This window comes from Streptopelia decaocto (genome assembly GCF_964273445.1).
Source record: "Streptopelia decaocto genome assembly, chromosome: 5".
Taxonomy (NCBI): Eukaryota; Metazoa; Chordata; class Aves; order Columbiformes; family Columbidae; genus Streptopelia; species Streptopelia decaocto.
Genome location: NC_138659.1, coordinates 22,651,443 through 22,675,522, shown reverse-complemented (window position 1 = coordinate 22,675,522; position 24,080 = coordinate 22,651,443). Strand labels below are relative to the sequence as shown.

The 24,080-nt window shown below is 38.5% G+C and overlaps 1 protein-coding gene across 1 annotated transcript in view; it reads left to right on the top strand.

Annotated features, from left to right (window-relative positions):
• The window catches only part of SNX7 (sorting nexin 7), a 32,004-nt gene extending 8,468 nt beyond the window's left edge, over positions 1 to 23,536 (top strand). The window contains exons 4-9 of the mRNA XM_082053317.1: positions 44 to 208; positions 1,244 to 1,445; positions 3,323 to 3,522; positions 6,557 to 6,643; positions 12,455 to 12,607; positions 20,680 to 23,536. Of these exons, the coding sequence (XP_081909443.1) occupies positions 44 to 208; positions 1,244 to 1,445; positions 3,323 to 3,522; positions 6,557 to 6,643; positions 12,455 to 12,607; positions 20,680 to 20,760 (888 nt within the window). The 3' untranslated portion in view covers positions 20,761 to 23,536. The remainder of the gene's footprint in view (positions 1 to 43; positions 209 to 1,243; positions 1,446 to 3,322; positions 3,523 to 6,556; positions 6,644 to 12,454; positions 12,608 to 20,679) is intronic.
• Positions 23,537 to 24,080: the final 544 nt, after the last annotated feature.

Sequence of the window (24,080 nt, the reverse complement as noted above, 5' to 3'; positions counted from 1 at the left end):
ATATTATGAAAATTATACAATATATCTCTTCTTTTTTCCTTAGCCATTGCCTGAAAAATTCATAATGAAAGGAATGGTGGAACGATTTAGTGATGAATTCATTGAGACTCGAAGAAAAGCTTTACATAAATTTTTGAATCGTATTGCTGATCATCCAACTTTAACTTTTAATGAAGACTTCAAAATTTTTCTTACTGCACAGGCCTGGGTAAAATGACTTTATTTTTATTTACCGTTATGTGAAACCACATCTTGTGTTCATAGCGTATATCAGGAGTCGCCCTAGTTCGGTATTCAATAGTGTCCTCCCACAGCTTGTTATGGGAGCGGCAGAAGGCGGCAGGGGATTTATGAAATATTCATCCCTCAAGATAAACTTTTCTCTGTCCTTCTGGTAACCATGCATGTGGCCATAAATATTGCTGTGCCTTCCAGGGCAGGCTTGGTTTGGTTTGGTTTGGTTTGGTTTTCTCTGTATTATGTTTTTTTGTGGCAAATTCACAATATTTTAACTCTGCTTTTTGGTATACACATAAGCCTCCAAGATTATATGAAAAGTAGTATTCTTAAATTAATTATTGGTTTGGCATGTCACTGTCTTTTTCATCTGCTTTTTATTTAAAGTTATACTAGTCTCATAATAGAAAAATAAAGCCTTTGAATTTCCTGTTGTAGTTTTGCAAGGTGTGTCCATGTGAAAACTGGAGTTTTGTACTCAGAAAAGCTCACCACTGAACTTCAGCAAAGGTTATTCCAGCAACATATAAAAAGAGTTACCAAAAAATAGATTATTACTTCTTCCAGTAGAAACATTGTATGCTTTCCTCAGTGACTTATTTCTGAACTCATTACCCCTGCTTTCCTGTTCAAAAGGCTAAATTCCAAACTAGCTAACTCACCCTAAAGCATGAAATGGTAAAGGTTCTTTGCCATCTTTAATCGTTCATGTCAGAGCGTGACACATGGCACACGTCGGTTTGCCCAGAAAGGCTTAGCTAATACATGCATATGACAGGTACGGTTCTGACACTGGTCTGGGAATTTTAAAGATTTCTACACTAAAAAGGCACACAGAGGTTTATGTGTATACTTTTGGGGTTTGTTGTTTTTTGTTTTGTTGTTGTTAGTTTGTTTTGATTTTTGGTGGTGTTTGTCGGTTTGTTTTTTTAAGCTTTAAAGTATGCATTATTTTCAGAGAATTTTAAAAGTCCTTGGAAGTAAACGTGGCTTGTTCTGTCTTTAGGAACTTTCCTCGCACAAGAAGCAGGGTCCCGGTTTGCTGAGCAGGATGGGACAGACTGTCAGAGCTGTAGCATCCTCAGTAAGAGGAGGAGTTAAAAATCGTCCTGAAATGTTTACAGAAATGAACGATTACGTGGAAATATTTAGTCAGAAAATAAATGTTCTAGACAAAATAGCTCATAGAATTTACAAGGAAGAAAGGGGTAAGTAGAAAACAAGTATCAGTTTTAATGATTTAAGAAATTAATATATTGGAAAAGTAAATTAGTTTTCATTGTGCCAGGCAAAATACTCTGTCAAGCAAGCAGGGCAAAATGGAGATTTGTATTTACACTGTGTTTTTCATAACAGTCAAAGTTTTGGCAGAACTTCAAGTTAGTTTGAATAACTTGTTAACGGGAAGAGTTTTAACATGTCATTGATAAGGAACTTAGAAAGAACAAAACATAGCAAGTATGGCTATCTTTTTACCTGTGCTTTTCGGAAAGCTCCACGACCTTTTCTTTTGTGCTTTCAGTGGAATATAAATTGTAAGAGTTGCACTGTCTGTGCTGTCTCGTACTGGCATAATGCTGTCTAGATTTCAGATATCTAAACATCTCTTTTTTGGTTTAATTCTGTACCTTTTTTCTGTGTTAACCAAGTAGATTTTTTTTTTAATAGTTCTACTGTTGGCCATAACTTGTGTCATGAGAAGCTGTGCCTATTAGAGTTTTTGTAAGAAGGATGACTTAATGTCCGTTTTTTCCTTAACTAACAACAGTTCACGCACCTACTTGGAAAGCTAAATGACTGACTAAACTGACTAAGCTAAACTGACTTTCTGAGATGGACTCTGATCACTAGGCCTGTTCAGTAGAATTTCCACTGGTCAGCACTTGAGGGATGTTATTGTCTATATAATATAATTTGAAGAGCTGCACTGTGTTCTTTAATAACGAAGTCCTTGTGCTCGCTCATGCAGTACTAGATCTCGGTGTGTCCTCACTAAATTGGAGAGGTCTTATAAAAGGAAAATATGTGTTGGTGAGAAGAGTTCCTTTTGTTGTCATTCATTTCAGTGGAAATAGCCAGCTGAGGTCCGTAGATTCAAGACATCAGTGCCAAAATATCTCCTGGAAAACCTCACGAATGTTGACATGCTCCCAAATGCTGTAGGTTATACCTTCTTTCTAGATTTTCCAGATAGCACCAGGCAGAACAATTCTGTGCATGGCCACACTGTTGTGGGTATGGACTTTTGGCAGCTGTGATTCAGAGAACATTCCTGCTTGCGGTAGCTTAACATGGGATTCTTTATTACATCTTCCATGGAGGTTTCTTTTTAAATCTCAAAGTAAACATTACACTCTTCATGCCACATGGCTGCCTTGTATCTTTTCTTGGGCATTTCTTCATTATAAACTCAGTTGTGCTTTCAATACAAACGCAGTGTGTCCACAGTACCCTCCTGTGAACAGGCAGCTTCCAGGTCCTATCAGCCTTGCCCAAGTTTAGCCCTAGCAAATGGCATAGTGAATTCTGGGTCTTTTTTTCTGCTTACAGGTTATCTTTTGGCCTAGAGACAGAGAAATAATAATTTGAGAGAAATAATTTGTTGGATATCCCTGAAAGATATCCTTTGAGAGAAATAATTTGTAGGATATCCTTGTATGTAGCTTAATAAAAGCTGCTAAAGGAGATAACACCTGCAGAACTGGAGTGAACTTCAGTGTGTCTTTTGAAATTTTTGGGACATAGCAAGGCTGCTAGTTTTAATAACTGAGGCAGGATTTGGAGCATTATTGTAGCAGAGGAATTTGAGGCAGTAGAAGCAAGTCAGACCGACTGCTACTTGGGGCTGCTGTGGCTCATGTCCCTCCGTATGAAGGCAACATGAAGTAATTCAGGTCTACAATACATTAATTGATCAGTTTATTCATAAACAACTAACTGCAGTTTACTTATCTTGGTCATTTGAGCAAATTTAAACATTAGCCTCAGTCTCCTGCTTTGTTCACAGTAAATATGAAGTTGCAATTAGTGTCACTTAAACATCTGTTAATGAACAAGAGAGTAACGTGTTTATGTTCCTGTCAAGAGTATTTTAATGAAATGAAGGAATATGGCCCTATCCACACACTCTGGTCAGCATCGGAAGAAGATATAGCAGACTCCCTGAAAGGTGTTGCCAGCTGCATCGACAAGTGTTGCAAGGCCACGGAGAAGCGAATGGCAGGGCTCTCGGAAAACCTGCTGCCAATTTTACATGAATATGTTCTCTACAGTGACATTCTAATGGTAAGGTGTCCTTAAGGATTGCTTATGGCTGTATGTAAAACTTGGCTTAGTCCACTGCCAAAGTCTAGAAGAGAATTTGTAACTGATGATGTTGCAGTCACTCTATGAGCTGTTGTTACTAAACATGCACAGCTCAGGACCACTGTCAGCAGGGAATGCAGTCGGTCCCGTGTCCCTGGCTGATCAGGCAACAGGTGGCCCTTCCAGAGAGAAGAGCTGGATGGTCCTGCACAGCAGGCAGCGCTTGGTGGCTGTGCGAGAGTCTCTGGTTTTACCATCTTCAGAGAGCTCTGCGTGGTAGCTGTGGAACACAGAAAGGTTTGGGGAACAGCAGCTGAGAAAGACCTTCTCTGACACTGCTGAAATGTGAACTCATCGAGTAACAGATTGTGTGGGGGAAAAGGAGGGGAGAGGCTTTTCCCTTTCTAGGAGATGTTCCTAAACCATGTTTTCTTTTTCCAGAACAGCAGGGAACTTCCAGTCCCTGTGCCATTATGTAAGCATGTGTTAGTCTTTGCCATAAGCTGACACTCTCAGTTCCCTTTATGTACGTATTTTTCTTACACTTGGAGAGAATGTAAAAAAATATAACTAGAGAGTTGATAAACTCAGTGCTGATGGATAATCAACATAATTAAGTAACTGAATTCAGCATGTCATAATTCCCACTCTGCTGCCTCCAGAAAGCAGAAAATGTGTGCAAACCGCTCTTTGTCTCAGTTTTGAGCAATGCAAGCTGCAGTATCTGTTGTCTCCTTACTGCTGGATCCCAGCTCCTCCTGCAGTGGTGTCTCAGCAGGGGCTGAGTGCGTTACAGGCCAGGGGCAGAGCAAGACCCAGGTGAACTGAGTCTTTGCTGGCAGCCTGCAGAGCAGTGCCAGTTTCTCAGTAAGGCTTAGCTACCGAGAGGTTAAGAATTACTGCTTCAATGACTGGTGTCTTTAAAATAAGCTTCACTGAAAGAGGAACCATACAAAATGTCCTGTATTTCACAGGCCTCATTATTTATATTTACATGCAGGCAGGTGGAGGTAGGTACTGCTTTGCTTAGAAGTCTGAAGAGATTACCATCCTAGCAATTGCTAGGTCTTCTTCCTCTCCCCTACTTCCAAAATTATTTTTCAGAATTTCTCAGTCTGTTACCCATGAGTGATCATAGCCTTTGTGCTATTGAAGAGATGCTGCCTGCCCATTGCCTTGCAGTCTGCAGCCTGGTCAGCCTTTCTCAGATGTTCTCTTTTGTCCAGAGCACAGAGAGGTTTCTGTGGACAAAGCCAAGAGTGATTATCTGGCTCTTCATGCACACCTTACAAGTATCTCTTGCCCATTGAAACACAGCATTAGGCTGCCATGGGGCCCTGTCCAGAGGAAAATCTTCCTCCCCTAGCTCATTCCTGTTTGACAACCGATCTTTCCTTCCATTCACCATGTTTTTTTATTTTTCCTGCAGCTTACTTCCCTCTCGCAGTTTGGAGAGTGAACTACTAGTCATTCTAAGTATACAATAGGGGAAGTCACACACCAGTAAAATCTGCTTTCAGAGGTGTGTTTAACCCCCCAGCACAGGGACCTCTGTGCAGTGCTGCCAAGATCATGCGTGAGTGTGCAGAAGAAGGTGTGGCCAATACAATACAACCCTTGTGCTTTCTAGTCTTGGGAGTTCAGCCTTAAAATGGGGAAAGAGATGAATTCATAGCTAAAATATTTACATCTGGACTGGCTCCTTCCTCCCTGACTCACAGAACAGATCTGGGGAGTGCAGAGTACTACTGCTCTGCAGGGTACAAATTGCACCAATAAGTTGGTTATGGGTCCACGTACAATTATTTGAGGATTTTGTGGCAGGGAACCATTAAATTTTACACACAAAAATGCAGCTTTATAAACACAGTCCCTCTGTTTGGCATTAGAAGCCAGTGCTTGTGTATAGTTGTAGCATATTAATATTAAAATAATTGGATTTATCTTGTAATTTAAGGAGTATTTGTGATAAAAGTTGCCAAATAGTCATTAAATAGTTTTAAAAGAGGCAAAAGAAATAGTAAAAAAGAGAAAGCATTTGTAACATGAAGGAAGGCTGTTCCAGACATATTTGTTTTGCTTCTATGCTTACAGCTAAACATTTTCTATATTTATCTAACCAAAAGATATTCTGAGCTATTGAAACATAGATTTATGAGCATTAGTATGTATTGCTAATACATTACTCAGAATTATGCGAAGTCAGGTTTACCATATTTTTCTAGTGAATACCTGTTCAAAAAGAACATTGAAAAATTATTTGAAAATTAACCTCCTAAATTATTCTATTGTATTTGTTAAAGTGACAAGATTTTAAAGAGAGCTCAGTCAAATAAGACAGCTAGAGAAGGCAGAGCTGCTTGTGCCCTGTGCTGTTTCAACATGCCCTATGCTAGAGGTGAACACTGAAAATCTCTTTAGTATAAACAGAAGAAGCAGTAAAACCAGTTGTAGCAAGGTAACATAAAAGAAGGTTTTGAGATTTGTAATGATGTCATGCTGCTTCTATGTCTTGGGCACTTACAAAATAATATTGAAGGTTAAAGTAATAATTTCAAAAATGCCTGGTATACCAGTTTTAGTCATTTATTCTACTTTATATTGTAACTTTTACTCAAAGAAGACACTTTTGTTCATGAGATTCAGTGAATTCATGTTGCTGTTTTAAAATATGAATATATAGTAAATTAAGCTGATATCAAGTAAACTGCTGTTGCAGTTTTTCTCATACAACGATACTGTGTATGGCAGAAACTTGCAGCACTGATTTCGGATTTACTAAGGTTCTTGGAAAACATTTAAGATAAAATATAGGTATTGAAGAATAAGTCTTCATATTTTAAGTTTTTTTTGGTGAAAAGTACATATATCATGTCAAAATTATTAAATGGCATCATGCTGTGATCTTGCTTCATTTAATTTATTAAACAGCCAAGTTGTTTGATGGTTTTCTGAATAGATGTCTAGAATTTGGTTCTATTTACTTTTTTTTAATTTCCTCTTCTAAATTAAGGGTGTTTTGAAAAGGAGGGACCAAATTCAAGGCGAGCTTGACTGTCGAATTGATGCTTTAGCCAATAAAAAGACAGAAAAGGACCTGGTGAGTATGTACAGAGAGCTGAAATCTTCCAGGCTGATGCCCCACAGAACACGCATCCTGGGAAGCGCGCTGTGTAACTGGATGCTGTCTCTGTAATTCTCATTCTGAAAGGGCCTGGCCTTTGTTGCTGTGCCTGCCAGGCACAGGCAGTCATGAGAAAGATGCAAAATTCAGTAGACGGGCTGCTGGAGCAAAGGACTGGTATTAGTGGGCAACCACAGTGTTTTGTCAACGCAGACTGTACCGCAGCATTATTTTTAGCATTTCTGTTTACTTCCACACTGGGAGTTAAAAGAAAGTAACGCAGTGCTCTTGTAGCTGCTGCTTCATTGATGCAGGAGATAGAGAGCAGGTGGTTAGAATGAGCAAAGCTGCTCATCAGACTTATTTAAAATAAAAAGTTCTAGATTCTGTTCTTCCAGGTTTCTGTCTTACCTGGCTGTGCCCAGAGATATTTTTTTACTTCCATTCATTCTAGTGAAGTCAGACCCTAGCTGGTAGCCCAAGGGGGCAGACATACCCCAAACATACCCCAGGGCTCAGGGGTCTATGAAAAGGAACTTCTGGGGTGGGTATTGGCATTTTTAAAATTTTCGATTGTTTAACTCTCCAGCCTAACTAATGTCCTTCTATCACAGTATTAACACAAAGTGTTATGCAGTGTAAATAATATATAAAAATGACTAAATAATAATAACTTTTTAGTACATCAAAGGAGGAAGTCCTTGACATTTCAGATACTTTTTAGCAGGGTTGTTGTAATTAGCTTTCATGTAAAGATGAGCTGTGTAGATAGTTTTTGGCACTTGAAATGAATATTTTTATTTGATTTCTCGTCACTGAGCTGAATAAATAAGAATATATTACCACTGTCTGATATCTACGATGGCTATGGTATATTTTGTAACAATTTGCCTCTGTGTACTGCAGTGGGGCAGTAAGTAAATACCTCTAGTTTTGTTTTTTCTGGAAGTAGAAATTCTGTTTACTTCTGTCATCCTCTCATTTCACAGCCTATTTATTCTTCTCTAATCTGTTTTTGTCTCTGCTTTCTCTTCCGCCTCACCTGTCCTTTGTTCTTAGTTTACATATGAGGTGTGTAGCTCTTAGAAGTTGCCTAGAGGACGGACGGTAAGCTGGAGATGGCCCCAGGCTGGAACTGGGGTGGCAGTGGCAGGTCCCTGTGTCCCCAGGCTGCCTGGGAAGGGACTGGCGGAGCCATGGTGTTTTACTCCGGCAGCCCACCTGTGTCCCCAGCACCCCATGCCACGGGTGTCCCACAGCCCGGCAGCACCCATCAGATGCATTGCATGTAGAAGCACAGTATCTATAGTAAGAATGATCCTTATGTGTCCCTTCCAACTTGAGATATGCTATGACTCTAAGAATTTATTCTGCCAGAAAGGAGTGCTGTGCATCGTTGTATAAGTTATTTGTATGCAGCTAGTAATATCAACTTTTTAACACTATACCCCTTTTAATCAGTTCTTCCCATTTGTGTGGTTTGTTGGCAACATGCTAAAAACAGTTGTGTTTGCACAGAGCGATTCAGGGATGAATTGCAATTTCATACAGCTTGTTTAGCAGCTCGTCTTACTGCTGGCCACCATAGAGAAGAGAAGTCCTCACACAAGATGCATGCACTCTCTTTTCCTGAACTGTCACAGACAAAAAGGAACATATTTCCTTTAGCACAGTATTGACCATACCATGTTGATTTGATATTGACAATGGGTTACTGCATAATGAGATATTTATACTTGCTTCCAGTAACGTTTTGAGATCAGTTTGCTCAACTGGTCTTTTTTCACTGTTTCTGCGTTTCCAAAACTGTGTTTACAGTTTTGGTAAAAGCCTTTGGACAGTGTGATTACCCAGGTGCTCAGATCTTTGTTTTATCTTTCCAACACCTCTATTTTTTATTCATTTGAAAAAAAATCCTCTTTCTGAGAGCCTGATTCTCCTTGCAGTCGCATAAGAGCAGAAAAGCAGATGTCTGATAGTCTAATCTGATCATAAAATCCTGTGTTCTCTAATTGAGTGGCAGCTGTATCCTGAAGAGTTTTTCTTAATTAGAAGTTGAAGGCTTTTTCTATTAAATGATAGTTTGGCCACAGAGAATGGTGTAGTGCTATTTTTAACCATTCAAGTACCTCCTAACAGTTTCTTCAATCAGTTTTTTACTGTGTTTTAATTTTTATTATGTATTCAAATATTTTGCTGGCATTTCTAACCAGACTGATTTCACAATAAAAGGTGGTCGTAACACAGGTACTGTTATTTGCATTGGTGTCAAACCCTTAGTTTGGCTGTATTTGCACATTTCTATTCCTAAGCAGAACTCATGTAGCTTATAATCATCTCATAGATGTCAGATTGAACTTGTCAGTGCAATCTAGTAGCCAGAAATTCCACTGACAATGAGTGGCATGAACTCTAATCTAATTTGAAGTACATTTCCACCATAGATAAGGAATCCCAGACTGTCATTCGAGCTGATAAAAGGCTGTGAGATCTTTAGCACTGGTCATGGCAAAAATTAGATGACTTAACAAACAGGAGGTTATACAGCAGGAGAAGGCAAAACATGCCCAAGGTGAGTGCAGCTGAAATAGTCTGGAATCGCAAATTAAGCCTGAAGAGATGTCAGTCTCATTGGCTGGGAAAAACACTTTATTGAGCCATTCCATGCCACCAGGCTTTTAGAAAGCTGCATGTGATGCTACTAAAAAGGTAAAACCTTGTCTCTCACTCCAAAATGTAGTCCACGAAGAAGGCAGTTGTTCAGGGCATGGAAGGTTTGAAGTCTGTGATTTTGGAGGCAGGCTCTGACAGATGCTTGGGAGGACTTTGGTGTCCTCCTTCTTATCCAGACCTTTCTTACCGCCAGAGCTCTGGCTGTGAAGATGTTGGAGTTAGTGGCTCCATCTCTCCCATGCTCCATTCTGCAGGCATATACACATCCACGCGACTGCATCCCTCTGTGGTGTGCAAGTTTTTAACTGTTTTGGTACTGCCACTAGTGCTAACAGTACTTCTAACAAAAGGCTGATTCAATGTGCTCTGACAGAACCAGATGAGTGTTAAATGCTAACTTAAGAATTCTGTGTTCAGGCTTTAAACTAAGTAGTAAAGAGACAAAATGCTGAATGTATCACATTCAGAACATATCTTATGTTTTAACTCTTGGCTAAAAAGGGTTAGTATCACCAAGCTGTAGGATTAATTGATGTAGCAGACAGAAATTCATGCTATTTTGTATAGTGAGGTAGCATAAAATGCTGTGTCACTTACCAGGTAATACGGCTATTGGGCCAAGTCTCTTTGTGCACAGGTCGTGCTGCTCACGTCTGGTAGCGCTCTGCCCTCGCACTGTCTGGCTCCCACCTCCCTGTCCCCTGGTCCAATATCTGATGAGCTGTGCTGGCCTTCTCTGGGGATCACTGGTGTGAGATTTAATTTATCACACAAGCTGCCTCGGTGAGATCAATGTAAGAAATTGGATTCAGAATAATACTTAATTTGCAGGATAAATTGTAGCAATTTATACCTTGTAACAGAGGAACATACTGGGTAGGTGTTTTTCAAAAGACCAAGCCATTTTTGCTTGATTTCTGCTGTCATGGCAGCTGCAGAGGATGGCATTTTTGTTTCTTTTCAGTTGTGAAAAAGTAGATTTTAAACCTCTCTATTTGAGATGAAGAAGTGTGGCATAATGCTGGTTTTAAACCTTAAGTCCAATCCTTGCCTTGATGCAACACAGTTTCTTTTGGGCTTTAGAGGGTGATGTTTAAATTGCATATCCAGGCAGGGATGAAGAACAGAATCTGCCTGACCACATCACGTTGTGACTACCCTGTGGAAGAAATCTGTAGTTCCTAGAAAAGGCAAGACAAAAACAAACTGTAAAATAATTGTCTTAAAGATATGAAGAAAAAATAAGGGGAAGCTGCTGCAGCCAGGACTTTTAGGTGACAGAAGTTCTTTAAGTGTGCAGCCTAGCTCATTCTTGGAATGAGGGACTTTTTCTTGCAAAAGCAGAAAATGGATTCAACTACCTTTCCTACTCTAAATCACCTACAGATATTCACTGCTTTCAGTATTCTGTGTGCATTCATTTTTGGTATTTGAAGAAAAGGCAATTAAGTTGCAACATATCCAAGATGCTGAATCCAGCTACCTGTAATTCCATTGAAGGTAATGTCCTCACATTTAAACTTTCGATTAACCTTTTCATATTGAACACAGTATCGGTAGTTGAAATTACCCTTGTCTATAGTTTGATTACTAGTCTGACTAGATAATTGAACCTGGGATTTTCAGTAAATCAGGAAGAATATTTTGCATTTCGTTCTTGATTAATAACCAGTATTCCTTTAATCTAGAAGCGTGGCAAGGAAAATCAGTGTAGAAATGGAGTCCAACTAAAAACGTTTATTCATTTGTGTATCATGGAATGTGGAGAAAATCCATTCAGATGAGTTCTTAAGAGGTGAAGGATTCTAGGATGTCAAAGTGAATCGGGATCTGAGATTTGTGAATTAAGCGCTGGGCTCAGGTTCTGTGACCTTTTCAGGCAGTGCTGCTCAGTTCGTGTCCGATGGTGGCTGTGGCACTGGAACACTGTCCTCCCTGCACGGTTCAAGCTGGGGGCTTTGCACCAAGAATTTCCACATCCTGCTTGGAATTCAGACATTTCTGCATTCTGCCAATAGCATAAGAACTCCTTCAAAATCCTGGAATCCTGAAGTTCATATCAATGAAAGTATGAGCTCTGCAGAGAGCACAAGGAGCTATCCAACTTTACGGGAGAGTCGTATGAGGAGAAAACAATTTGTCTGATGGCAGAATGCAAGGAAGAAGAGGAAGGTGTATGGGGCCTGAGTTGCAATGGAAAGAAACTTTTCCTGCTTGATGTTTCTTATGGTTGGTGTTCTGCCTGACCTCCCCCGCTGCAGACAGTCCCTGTGCAGTCCCAGCAGAGGAATTCGCGCTGTAGTGGCAGCAGATGTACATCGTTCTGTGACTGGGTGCCAGCCAGAACTCACACAGCTGATTAGTAAATGACAGTAGGTAAAACAATTATTGAGAGGACTAGAAGACTCATTAAAGAGAGGGCCTGCATCCACTAATTCATTCCCATTAACTGAAAAGTCACTTTGTGCATCTACAGTAATTAGAAGCAAATAATGTCTGTGGAGTAGCCCTCAAGGTCTTTGATCCTGGATCACTGTGAAAGAGTTTCTTCTCTGCGGAAGTCCTTTGGTTTAATTTATTTCTCTGCTTCTGTATTTCTCTCTCCCTCATGTGGTCACACAGAGGTTAGTTCCACAAGAAAAGATGGCAAGGTGGCAAGAGATCAGAAAGTTTGTGCTTTTGATTTCTGCTGTCTTCTCCTCATTCTAGTTTCTCTTGAGGTTATTGAAGGTTTTGTCAGGGTTTTCTCAGTTTTTCTGACCAAATCTAATTTGTAGAGTTGATTCTGCTTCAGTAAAGTCCTCTGTATTTTCCTTCTTAGATGCATTACTCTCAAGTGCCAGTGAAGAGTTGCCAGAGTCTGTAACTTCTCAGCCAATTAAAATATCTTCAGCAATACTTTAATTCAGGTCTAGAATTTCTTAATATTTCAGAAATTGTACTGTTAATTAAGAATAAAATTTAAATTTGTCCTTGGGGGAGGCTTTTCTGTACTAAGTTGAATACCAACCTCAGCTCTGCAGTTCTGCTTGTCTGCACTACAATCACTTGATTTCAGTCACTTTTGAAATGGTGGTTTACTAATATTTTTTAATGTTTACAATTCATATTTAGTTCTCAGAAGAGATTGGGAAACTTGAAGACAAAGTCGAATGTGCCAATAATGCTCTGAAAGCAGATTGGGACAGGTGGAAGCAAAACATGCAGTGTGACATGAGATCAACGTTCACTAATGTGGCTGAGAATAATCTCCATTATTATGAAGAGGTAAAACACTTTCTCATTGCAATGTTATTTTTTCATTGATTATTTCAATGGAGAAGTCCATGGGTTGTCTGTAAAGAGGAATTTTTGCAGTATAGTTCAAACCTTTGTTAACTTCAGAATCAGTTTTTGCAGGAAGAGGGAGGCAATTGTCCTTAATTTGACACATTTCAAGCAAAATGTATTTTGTGACCAAGTGGCTGATCCTGAGTTCATCATCGACAGAGGGCACTCTTGTTTTACTAACCACACCAATTTGGAATGTATTTTTCGGTTCAACATCAGCTGCTGTATTTCAGTTTGGAAACCTTTTGCTGTAACTACATGAAGAAGCCCTCTGGAAAGCTCAAACTTGTGTAAATGATCTTATATGAGGAAAACGTTTAAATGTGATTCCATGTCAGACGGCTCATTCAGGAAGTCCTCATTGTTATTTCTCTGAGGAATTGTCTACCACGAAATAATCAGATTTTACAAGGATAAAGAACAATACAATTTTGAGAAGTCAATATGAAAAGCTTATTGCACTTTTTAAAAACAAAATAATGCTGCAAGTGTATACAATTAAGAAACGGAATATTTTTATAACTGAAACTTACTACTTCAGCAAGAAAGAAAAGTGGTTGAAATTAGATTTTTATTTTCAACTCAAATGCCACAGCTAATATTTTCAGTAAGAATTCCTTTTTACAATAATATATACTAAGAAAGAGACCTTGAAAACATATCACAATATATGTTAAGCAGTCTGTGCTGTTTCTTCATGGCCAAGACTTTGAATGAAGTGAACATTTGGAAAATATCCCAGATGTCTTGAATTTTTTAAAAGAATTTCTCCTTATTTTGTGAAAAAAATGGAATGCACTAAGCCATCTATTACTCATAAATTAGTAATTTTCACAGATATATGTTGATATCTGTAACTTCCAATCCTGTGTTCTGAACTTTTTATGGATTGCCCGTTAGCCAATGACAGTGTCCTGATTTTAGAGATCATTTTGTTAAAACGTAATTGAAAGGACAGAGCTCTTGATAATCGAGTCTAATTAATTAACATACAGACTGTGAGATGCATGGACATTGACAATCTGTTGTTACATATTAAGATCAAAATATTTTCTGAAATCAGGCAGCAAGCTTTTGGCATCCTCTCACATTTTCTTTAGTTATTAATGATCCCTGACTTCTATATCAGCAATACGTATGTTAAAACTATGCTAAATATCTCAGAATATTTTGTTAATGAATGATTAGCTAGATTAAAACACAAAAATAATTCTTTGGTTCTCTTTCCTATCTAGAAGAAGATTTTGCTGAATTAGAATTTTAATTCAGAATGCCAAAGCTCGTACTGTACATGAAATTACTATAATTAAGTCACAAAGTGCAGAAAATCGTTCAGCTATCTCTGTAACTGCCAGTGGTTCTTCTTAAATAGCCCCTGAAATACTGAACAAATTGGTTTATACTGAGACATTATTCTTTGTTGGTGCTTTTTTTGAATATTGAATTCTGTATAAAAGGTTTTTGCTGTTAATATCTCGGTAGATCTAATTTTAGAAGAAAACAGCTTATCTTACTACAGCAGCTGCAATAATAGAAAACATTGTGCTAACTGTATCCCTCCTTGTTTGCAAAGCGAGGGCTTACCAATTCTTTTTCCTGTTTTATCAGAAAATAATTATCTTAATTCTGGCATTCGAGACAAATTGATGAAATTAATATTTAGATTGGGAGTTTTGATCCAAAATAGGCATGTTTATTTGAGACCTGTGATTAACGCTGATGGTTAATTATTGGAGAAATGATTACTGTGGGAGGCCCTGATATTACAAACTACAGGTGCGTAAGGCACTCCTGACAGCAGCAGAAGCAGCAGCCCTGGCATCTGCTTTCGCTGTTAGAAAGTGAACTTCAGGAAGGGAATCCCAGAAACTTGAGAATCAGAAGATGAGTTTTATGCTTCGAGTAGTAAGAAAATTCCTACCTTAAGGATAGTATTGTCAGTCTCTACTCATTAAACTAGTCGACAAACACAATGCCTGTTACGGTGTTTTTCACTTGTTCAGTCACGTTCTCTCACATGCTCGAAGTTAAATTACTTGTTCATGCTTTTGATACACCATTTGATGCTTCCTAAGCCTTTCAGTACTGTAGCACCCCTTATCTTATTTCTTGCCTTTTGTTTTTCCCCAAGCATGTTCTGTTTTTCCCCTCCAGTTAAACTCTCCATGAGCAGCATCCCATTCCCTTGTACACAGCAGCATTTCACTGTGCTCCTCATTATTCCCCAGTCTTGCTGACTCCATTCCCCAGGCACACAACCTAACCAGGGTCATTCCTGTGAGTGGCCCTTCTCTGCATCCCTGAAATTTCTGACAGCTACAGAGTAACAAGATACAGACACCTCATGTTTTCTGGTGGCTTTTGCAATAGAAATCCAGTCCTTCAAGGCTGGATAAAACTAAAAACGTTGTGGTCAAGTACAACATAGCAGTGTGTCAAATTATACTTGAATTTCTAAAATGTTATTTCCTCTTCACCACAATATGAGGAAGGAGTATGACCTTACATTTGTTTGGGTTTTTCCATAACTGTAGTTGCCCAAGGATTCTGCTGTCAACTTGTCAAGCATCACTTCGCTAGCATAAAGGAGTATGTCTCCCTTATGCTGAACTAAAGTTCATGTAACATGAAGTACTACTTTAAAGTGTTACCTGTAATTATGTTTCTCTGAATTTACTACTTCAAAACAAGTAGAGCTATTTCTGTAGCCTTCCAGTTTATTAACTATCTACATTTAATATACTTGAATAAGAATGGTTCCTTTGTTTCTAAGCTGTGGAATCACCGGTCTCTTTGTGTCTCTCAATGCGCTAATTAAAGCCCAGTGTTGCAAATTTACAGGGTGCACGTATGCAGGCCTGTGAGAATGCAGGCTTTCCTGTGCTCGTGTACAAGCTATGTTATAATACATTTAAATACATTGTCATTTAGGAACCAAGAATTACCGTGACTGACCAATTGTTTGGAATTGCTGTAGCTGGTCTCAAGAGTTCACACAGTTCTCTACTTCCTTTTCTCTGCTTCTGGAAAAGAGTTGGATACATGCTTAAGTCTCTCTGTATTCCACAAAGGCTTAAAGCTGGTAACATACTGTATTAATAATGACTGTAAATGCATTGCTAAAATAGGGAAGATTTTCTGAAAAAAAATATGAAAAGGTTTAAATATTTTAAAATTCAGAACTTTACTCCTATTTCTGAAGTAAATACCATTGATTTGTCTGTCTTACAGAAAAAAAGTTCTTGAATGAAGCATGTGTTAACACCATACCATTTATTTTATTCCTTCTGCCCATGGCTGAGGTGTGACACTATTGTCTGAACCCTGGGCCAGCAGAGGTACCGCCGAACACCTGAAATCACAAGCTGCCCGCAGGGTCGAACTGAGGCTGAAATAGCTGATTGTCACCAGGAGTATTCTCATTAAGTTAGATACAGACATTCTGCAGAGCCCTAAGGATGCAGCATTACTAAAACCAAAACAAGATACAGAGTTGGTGGTAGTGGTGGTATTTAGCCAGCATGTCCAAAGTGTTCTGGTACAATTTAGCAAAACCAAACCAGGCAATGTTGAACTCCATAGCCCTTAGACATTTACTAATTTTTTCCTTTTGTTTTTCTCATGTGTTTAGTATAGTCTCTAGGATATTGCCATCATCGAAGAAAAAGAAACTCTGTAATTTTCCTCAGCCAAGAACTTTGTTAGTGTTTTCTATTTAGAAAAAGCACCATAATAGGTGTCTAGATTTTGCAACCTGATCCAAAGACTAGTTAGACCTTATATTTGGCTTTCTACTGCTCATGAGGCACTCTAGTAAAGGCAGGAAGATTGTGTTTGTCTCATAATGTAGGATGATATTTAATTAGTTTTGGCATTGAAAGAACATGTTTTTTATTGTGTGTGGATGAGCTTTTGTTTTAAAGCATAGCCTCTAATTTTATTTTGCTTGTGTCAAACTAATCCTGTTAAACCTTTGCAGCTTAATCAGATAAAAAGCTAAAGTTATCTTTGTTACAGTGAGATTCTTGTTGGTATTGACATGGCTTACTCTTTTCCAAAAATGTAAATAATTTCCTGATTTTCTTAACTATTGCAAGCATAATTTAGTCTCTTTCTGTGACCTACATTGTTGTATAGGCATAAATTGATCCAAAAGATTTATTAGTGCAAAACAATACTCCTTCCCCATTACTGCTACTTCCCTCTAACTCCAAAGCCCTTCTGTACCTCTCTACCTAGTAAAAGCTGTAGAAAATAAATGAGATTTGTTGTTTGCCCTAGAGGGCTCTACAGTGATGCATTTAAGTAGTCATTTGGTTGCATAGCAAAAAGTGAGCTGCTCATGCATGGTGATCACATCCTACCTTAGCAGTGCCTGGGAATTTCACTAACGAACTTCATGTGATTTTCAAAAGTTCCCACATGGCTGAGCCAGTTTGTCTCTGAGAATGTCACTTCAAAGCCAGGATCCATCTTTGAACCCTCATTCACTTCAACCATAAGAATGTATTTTATATACTTTTAGGAAGACTTTTTTTTAATAGTAGGAATCACTATTTCTGTGCACTCTAGTATTTGTTTCCTTGCTCCCAGAAACTATGAAAGTATTTTTTGTCTCTCTCTGAGACACACACAGGACTTGATTTTCAGATTCTACTCTAGAAAATGCCATCATAAATGATATTTTTAAGGTATCAACCATGGAAAACAGGGAACTGGAACAGAAAAACACATGGCATGCGACACACTGCTGCTATCATCCCTACTACATATCCTATTTTTATATCTCCTTTTTAGTTAGATATGCAATGGTACTATATAAAAACCTTTTTGCTGTTTTTTCTAAAAATGATGTTGCAGAATAGATGTGTGACCTGCAGTAGTAATCAGTATATTTTAGGCAAAGTAGCCTTATTTAAGCTCTTGCTATTTTCTTTTGTATATGTAGGCTTTTTTATATCTTCCACCAGGCTTTTACAAGTAAGGATTATGAATATCAATCCTATGCATGCACATTTAATTTCCTGGGTTTGGTTTTTCTTTTTTTTTCTTTTCCTTGCTGTCTCCTTTCTGAAAGCTGACTGATCCTCTGTTTAGATCTCCATTATCAACCTCCCAGGAGAATGAAGTAAAATCATTCTGTAATAATATTGAAGTATACATCACTAACAAAATGTCGTTTATGCAGTTCATGCTTCACAATACAAAAAAGCTTGAGCCTAAGGCACGGAGACCTAGTTTTGTTTTGATATGGTTAATTATAAAACTTGTCAGCTGTAGCGGCACTGTGATGTCTGACAGTGAAATGAGCCACCATTGCTCTTAGATTTTGGAAAATGTGGGGTTTTTATATAAACGAGGCTAAATTAAAAACTGAAAAAAATGCTTTGCATCTTCGTCTGGAAAGACTTCAGTAGATTGTATCTATCTGGTTAGGCAACATATTGTGATTGTATTTTAACACGTGCAGTTTGGCTCACTGTTGCAAAGATAACAGAAAGCCATTTTTACATTTCAGCCAGTGCAGATATATGTATTTTAATTCACTTTACTGAAATTATAGAATGACAAAACATGGAGTTACATGGTATAAGTTAAACTGTGGTTCAGAAAATAAATGTCAGTCATTGCCAACAAAAGACTCTTCAGGACACAGTGATCGTTTCCTCTCCCACACCTAGAGAAACCCTCGGAAAACAGCTGTTCCTGGCAGTCTTCTAGGACGGGTAATCCAGGCTGGGTTCTAGCAAACAGAAATCTGAGTCCGAGCACCAGAGCGAAGACACATTGTGAGCAGCTGCCTCATTGACATTTTAAAACCAAGATGCCACCTTCCAGCTCAAGCATCTCAGATAGACGCAGCTGCCAACAGTGGCATGCGAAGTCGGGGAGAATCTAATGATCAAACCTTAAAGGCTTTATACAAAATGTCAAAAAGACCTTTTAAGTCAGAAATCAGTTTGCAGCACTTGCAGGTCACTCTTCATGCTAGCACTATTTCCACCGTTTCTCCCTGATTTTATATTTGCCATTTCAAACTAACATTTCTGCAAAAAGCCAATGAAGAAAGCAGATTTCCACATGAATCTTATCCTGTTATTCCTCTCTTCTCACAGCAATTCAAACCTTAGATGTGCTCTGAACAGCAGCATAATGCGTGCAAAAGCAGCAGGAGTTAGTTGGGGATTTTTGTCAGTAAGATCAGAAAAGAAAGATTGAGGGAGTAGATTAATGGTTTCCATAGTCTAGGGCACAATATATGAATTACAGGAACAGTCTCTAACATGCCTGATTACAACTAAGAACCTATGCAGAAATAAATTCCTCTGTACTTTTTTCTCTGTGGTCTCTTAGGTCAGCTGGCTGTTTTAACCTCTCACATTATCTTGCACACCCATGTCTTCTACTGTTTAATGTTTTTGGGGACATAATCAGTGCTGACTTTTGTTTGTTTTCTCATGTTACTTTTGTGACTCCTAATTTTATGGGTATCCCTGGTTCTGTGTCCTTGTGTCATCATGGATTCTCCCAACTTTGCTCATCCTGTGCATCTTCTTCATTTTGCTCTTTGAGCTTATACTTTAACATTATTCATGACTACCAGATCCTCCCACTCGTCTACTTGCATGCAGATATGCAATAATACCAGGACCTAGGCTCTCCAATGTAATATGATTAAATCTACATATTTAATGGTAGAGCTTTGAAGTCATTCACTAGACAAGTCTAATAAGACAGTTAGGTGGCTGTGAGTTCAAGCAGCAGGGATACTAGTGTATTTTCCCTGTCTCCTAAGCAATGACAGATGGCTGCTAGATATTTCATTGTAGCTGGGCATAGCAAATTACTGTGGCTTGAATAGCTTATGGCAAAAGTTTTCACTTAGGAACTGATGCTGCTTTCAGGATACTGATTTAATTCAAAGTTCAGATAAATGGAGTATGCTGTCAAGGTTTTAATATAAAAGAAGATCATTCCTGAGAAGTTTCAGAAGACTTATTTATAGTCAGGATTTCAGATTCTTCATGAAAAACCTGTCTACAGTGAGTAATAAATAAGCTGCATTGTCAAGAGTAATAGGTATGTATGTATAAGTCAAAATTTTATTAGAACATTTAAATTTCAAGGGTTTTTCTTCAACATCATCAAAACAATAAAATTCGTATATTAATTTGCCTGCCCTGTTCTAATGACAGACTTGAAATAGTAGAAACCTGGTACTTTGGGTAACAGGCATCAGCACACCAGGGGTTACCTAGTGTAGCCTTGCCATGACTGTCAACACTAATCTATAATTTATAATGGTTTGCCAAGCTGCCAATACTCATTTAAGTCAAATTGAACTGAAAGCATTTGGGGATTTTTTTTTTTCATTTTACTGCCTACAGTCTTGGTGCTTCCAAATTAAAAAAAAAAAAAAAAAAAGTTTTTACAATTATAAATACATTTTTCCATGAGGAGAGAAATGCTGCTTTTTGTAAGGATGACAATTTCCCTACCCCCCACCCCTGCTTTTCTGGTCCTGTTTCTTTCTCATTACTCAGGAGAAAAGTGAATTCTCTGTATGTTTAGAAAAAAAAAAGGTTTAATTTAACCCAGAAAGAAAATTGGATATACAATAGGAACCCACAGAGATTACAAGGGAACTGTGCCTAACAGCACACTTTCTGTTTGCAAGTGATCTTTGCCTGTAACTAAAGGGAGAGATTAAAGAAGAGCATAATTAATGTTAGCATCTTCCATGCTCACACATACAATTACGATGCTCACACTGTGTGCTTGTCATTATGTAAAAGTGACCTTTACAGCTCACTCAGCATGTTGGCTAACATTTTGCATATCACTGAGCTGCCTAGGAAACCATATTTTGCTCTTACCATAGTCCCACAAAAGCAGCTTGTGACAATGTGTATTTATTCTGCTATTTCTTTTCCTTTTTTTTCTCCTTGGCTACCAGTTTTACAGAAATCTATCTGCTATATTCATATGTATCTGTGGTTTTTTTTAAGTGCCTTGCTACGTGGGAGTCCTTCCTAGCATCTCAAACAGTGGATCTTCATGTGGAAGAAGATTCTGAAGAGAGGCCTTGAGTAATATCTCTGCTTGATCTCTGCCTTTTCCATGAAGTGTCTCCCAACCAAAGAAGTGCTTTATATGACATCAGATACATTATTAAATTTAACCGTTAAAACTCAATGAAATACAGGAAACCAGCTTATTTAAAACTCAGGTATTCTAGTCCTGAAATACATTTTGGAACATGCCATATATTGCTTTATATTGCTTAGCTGTGATTTTACATATTTTTATGCAAGTGTTTGCATACAATTGTTTTCATAAATATTGCGTAATTTGGATATAAACTATTTTAAATATGTAAAAATAGCTCAATTTTAATAAAAAGTTTAATAAGGAAAGCTTATCTTCATTCTGTATCCTAGTCTTTAAGAAGCATTTTGGTATTTTGGAGTGCTTGTTATGTTCTCTTTGTAATTCCTGTACCTGTAAAATTCCCTAGCCTAGTCTTCAAGGAGGATTATTTTAATAGATTGTCATCCGATGGCAATGTGGTATGGAAAGACGCCAAACATGTTCTGTGAGATTAATGCTGCTGAAAGTACTGTTAATTCAGTTTTCAGTTTTCAGCATTTACATGTCTGTTAAACACCTTCAATTTGACATTTTTTAAAGGATAGAGAAAAAACAGACAGTTCATAGAACAGACTGTTTCTACAATGATACAGCATTAGTTGCAGCACTGATCCTGCCAACACAAGAGCTTCCATTTGGAGTGTGCAGGATCAAACCTTTCACTCCCATGGCTGACCCCTCTGTAATCCTTAACTTCCTCCCTCTTTGGATAGCCAGCATGGAAGAGAAAGGGATAAGAAAGGAAAAGAGAGTTTTACATTAAAATCACGAGCTGATTCACTCATGCAATATGCATTAGAGTGTTCCCGTCATTGAATTATTCCACCCAAAAGGTCTGTCAGTCTGTACTTGTAATTCCTGCAGTTGTTCTCCCTGCTAGTTAAGGTCTGAGCAAGCCTAAATCTGAATATAGAAAGAATGAGGTGCAGGAATCGGAGACAGCCTAACCACAGCTCTGGTCTTGCAGAACAGCAGAGCTTCTGCCCTCACCTTCCCCTTTTGTGGTGGTAATTTGTGACCTCGCTCTTGTCAGTCGCCTTATGGCTGTGGGGCGTCAGTTTCTGGGCACAGGCTGCACCTGCGTGGATGTGGACCTGTCCAAGCTGGATGAGTCATTTTGTGGCTTCGATCTTAAGAAGTTTAGCTTGCGAGTGAGACCTGCAATACTAGCAGGGCCTTGTCAGCAATGCAGGACTGCTCTTACGCTGCCCCCATGCAGTATTAATGAAAGCTCAGCTCTTTTATTTCAGCTATAAAGTAGCAGTTAAGATGCCTCTGCGATAGTGCAGGGAGCAGCAGGCAGCAGGCGTCTCACCTGAGTGGTGCCAGGCGCAGGCAGCGCGGGGCCACAGGCTGTGCCGCTGCGTCCCGGCCAGCGGTGCACATGAGGCATGGTAGAACAACGTGCTGGACTGTGCTCTTTCCCCATTGTATCCTTCCTGCTTCCTGGTTTCTTTAACATCAGAGCTTCTATCAACGTGCTTAACAGCCCGCAATGCCTTTCCCTGGGCTTTTTTTTTTCCCTGTCTGAACTTTTAGTATTTACCATTTTGAATATCCATTGATTCCACAATCAAATAATTTTGTGATTTCCTAAAGCAGCTACTCAATAATTTCAGCTAATGCCCTCTGCCTCTTAAATTGTGAGGAGATGAAGAATTGTTTCCTATTTGTCTTCCTCGAGCCACTCAGGAATTTACAGCACTCTTCCAAGTGCTGTCTCTTTTCCCAGAGGAAAACCTGTAGCTTAATATCATCTTGTACAAAAGGCATTTCACATCTGTGCGCATTGTTTGCTTTTCACTTATTTTCTAGTTCTGCTGCAACTGGTGTTCAAGATGTAGGCACACTAAAAATGTACATATTGTCATAATTATGCTTCCATTTTTTTAATCATTCTTTCCTACTAATTTCTAATCTTTTTTTTTAAAGTACTACTGCATGCTGAGCTGCCATTCCATAGAACTGTCCACTAACATTAAGAGCTATTCTGAAGGTTACTAAATAATTTAATTTCCATCAGTGTGTATATATAGGAGAATTGGCTTTTCCCCAGTGAGCATGAATTTGCATTTATTAATACTCAATTTTGCCTGCTGTTTTTAGCTCCAAATCTCAGTAGTGTATGGTCTTATAAACAGGATTCTAACATGACAGACAGCAGTAACACGCTGAATACCAGATAAGTGAAAGTTCAAGCAATTGAGCTTGAACAGGCTTACCTAGAAGGATATGAACATTTAAGTGCTACCAAAAATTAAGTACTGAGCCTCTACTTCAGGCTTCTCTGAGAAAATGTAACGGCTGGTTAGCTGAGATGGGGAATGCCAACAGGCATTGGATGGGGAATGCCAGTAGGCATTGCATTGATTTTACCTGTTTGTTCTGCCGGAGCAGAAAGCTGCTTTCTCAGGCGTTCAGAAATCAGAAGCACCATTGGAGTTTTGGCATCCTTGGTAAAAATGTGGGCTGCGGTTCATTATGTTAATGATTTATTTGAATTTATTTTCCTCTTTAGCTAGACCATAACTGGGGAGGGGAAAACTTTAGTAATCAGTTATATAGAGGCTTTCTTGTGACCATGTTGTTATTTTTGTGATTTTCTAGTAGCACTATCATCATAATGCAAAACCAAGGTCTATTCCTTAAGTGCAATCAAATATCATTCTTTTTGTGTCATGCAAATACTTTGGGAAATTATAGTTTTAGAAAGTCTATTGTGTACTTAGACTCATTTCCAAAGATTTTTCTTTTATGGAGGCTCACCTTCCTTAGGCTAATGCTTAGAAAGTGCTTAAACTATTCAATTACTCAAGATCAATCTGCCTGTTTTTACTGGATTTTTGTTCTGCTGTTTGTTAGAGCCCAACCACTTTAAATAATTCCTGAAGTGCCAGAAGTCTGACTAGAAATTCAACTTTCAGCTGCTTACAGCTAAGAGCTTCTGTCTGGAGGCCTCAACTTTCTTCTGGAGATTTGGAGACCGAAAGTAATTAAACACTTAAAAGGCAAATCTGATCTTCAAGAAAAGAAACCAGTGTAAAAACGATGCAATGTTTTAGTGTATCTGTCTGCAGAGAGCATGAAACAGCTCTGAGTGATATAAAGTCTCCCATTCAGTTCTGTGTGGCTTTTGTTACCAAATACTATGTGAGATCACTTTAAAAACAACATTAGTGTTTTATGGTAAAACAGAAAATTCAAACTGCGCCTGCCATTTCCTAGCTAGACAATCACCACCCATACAACACAGAACTGG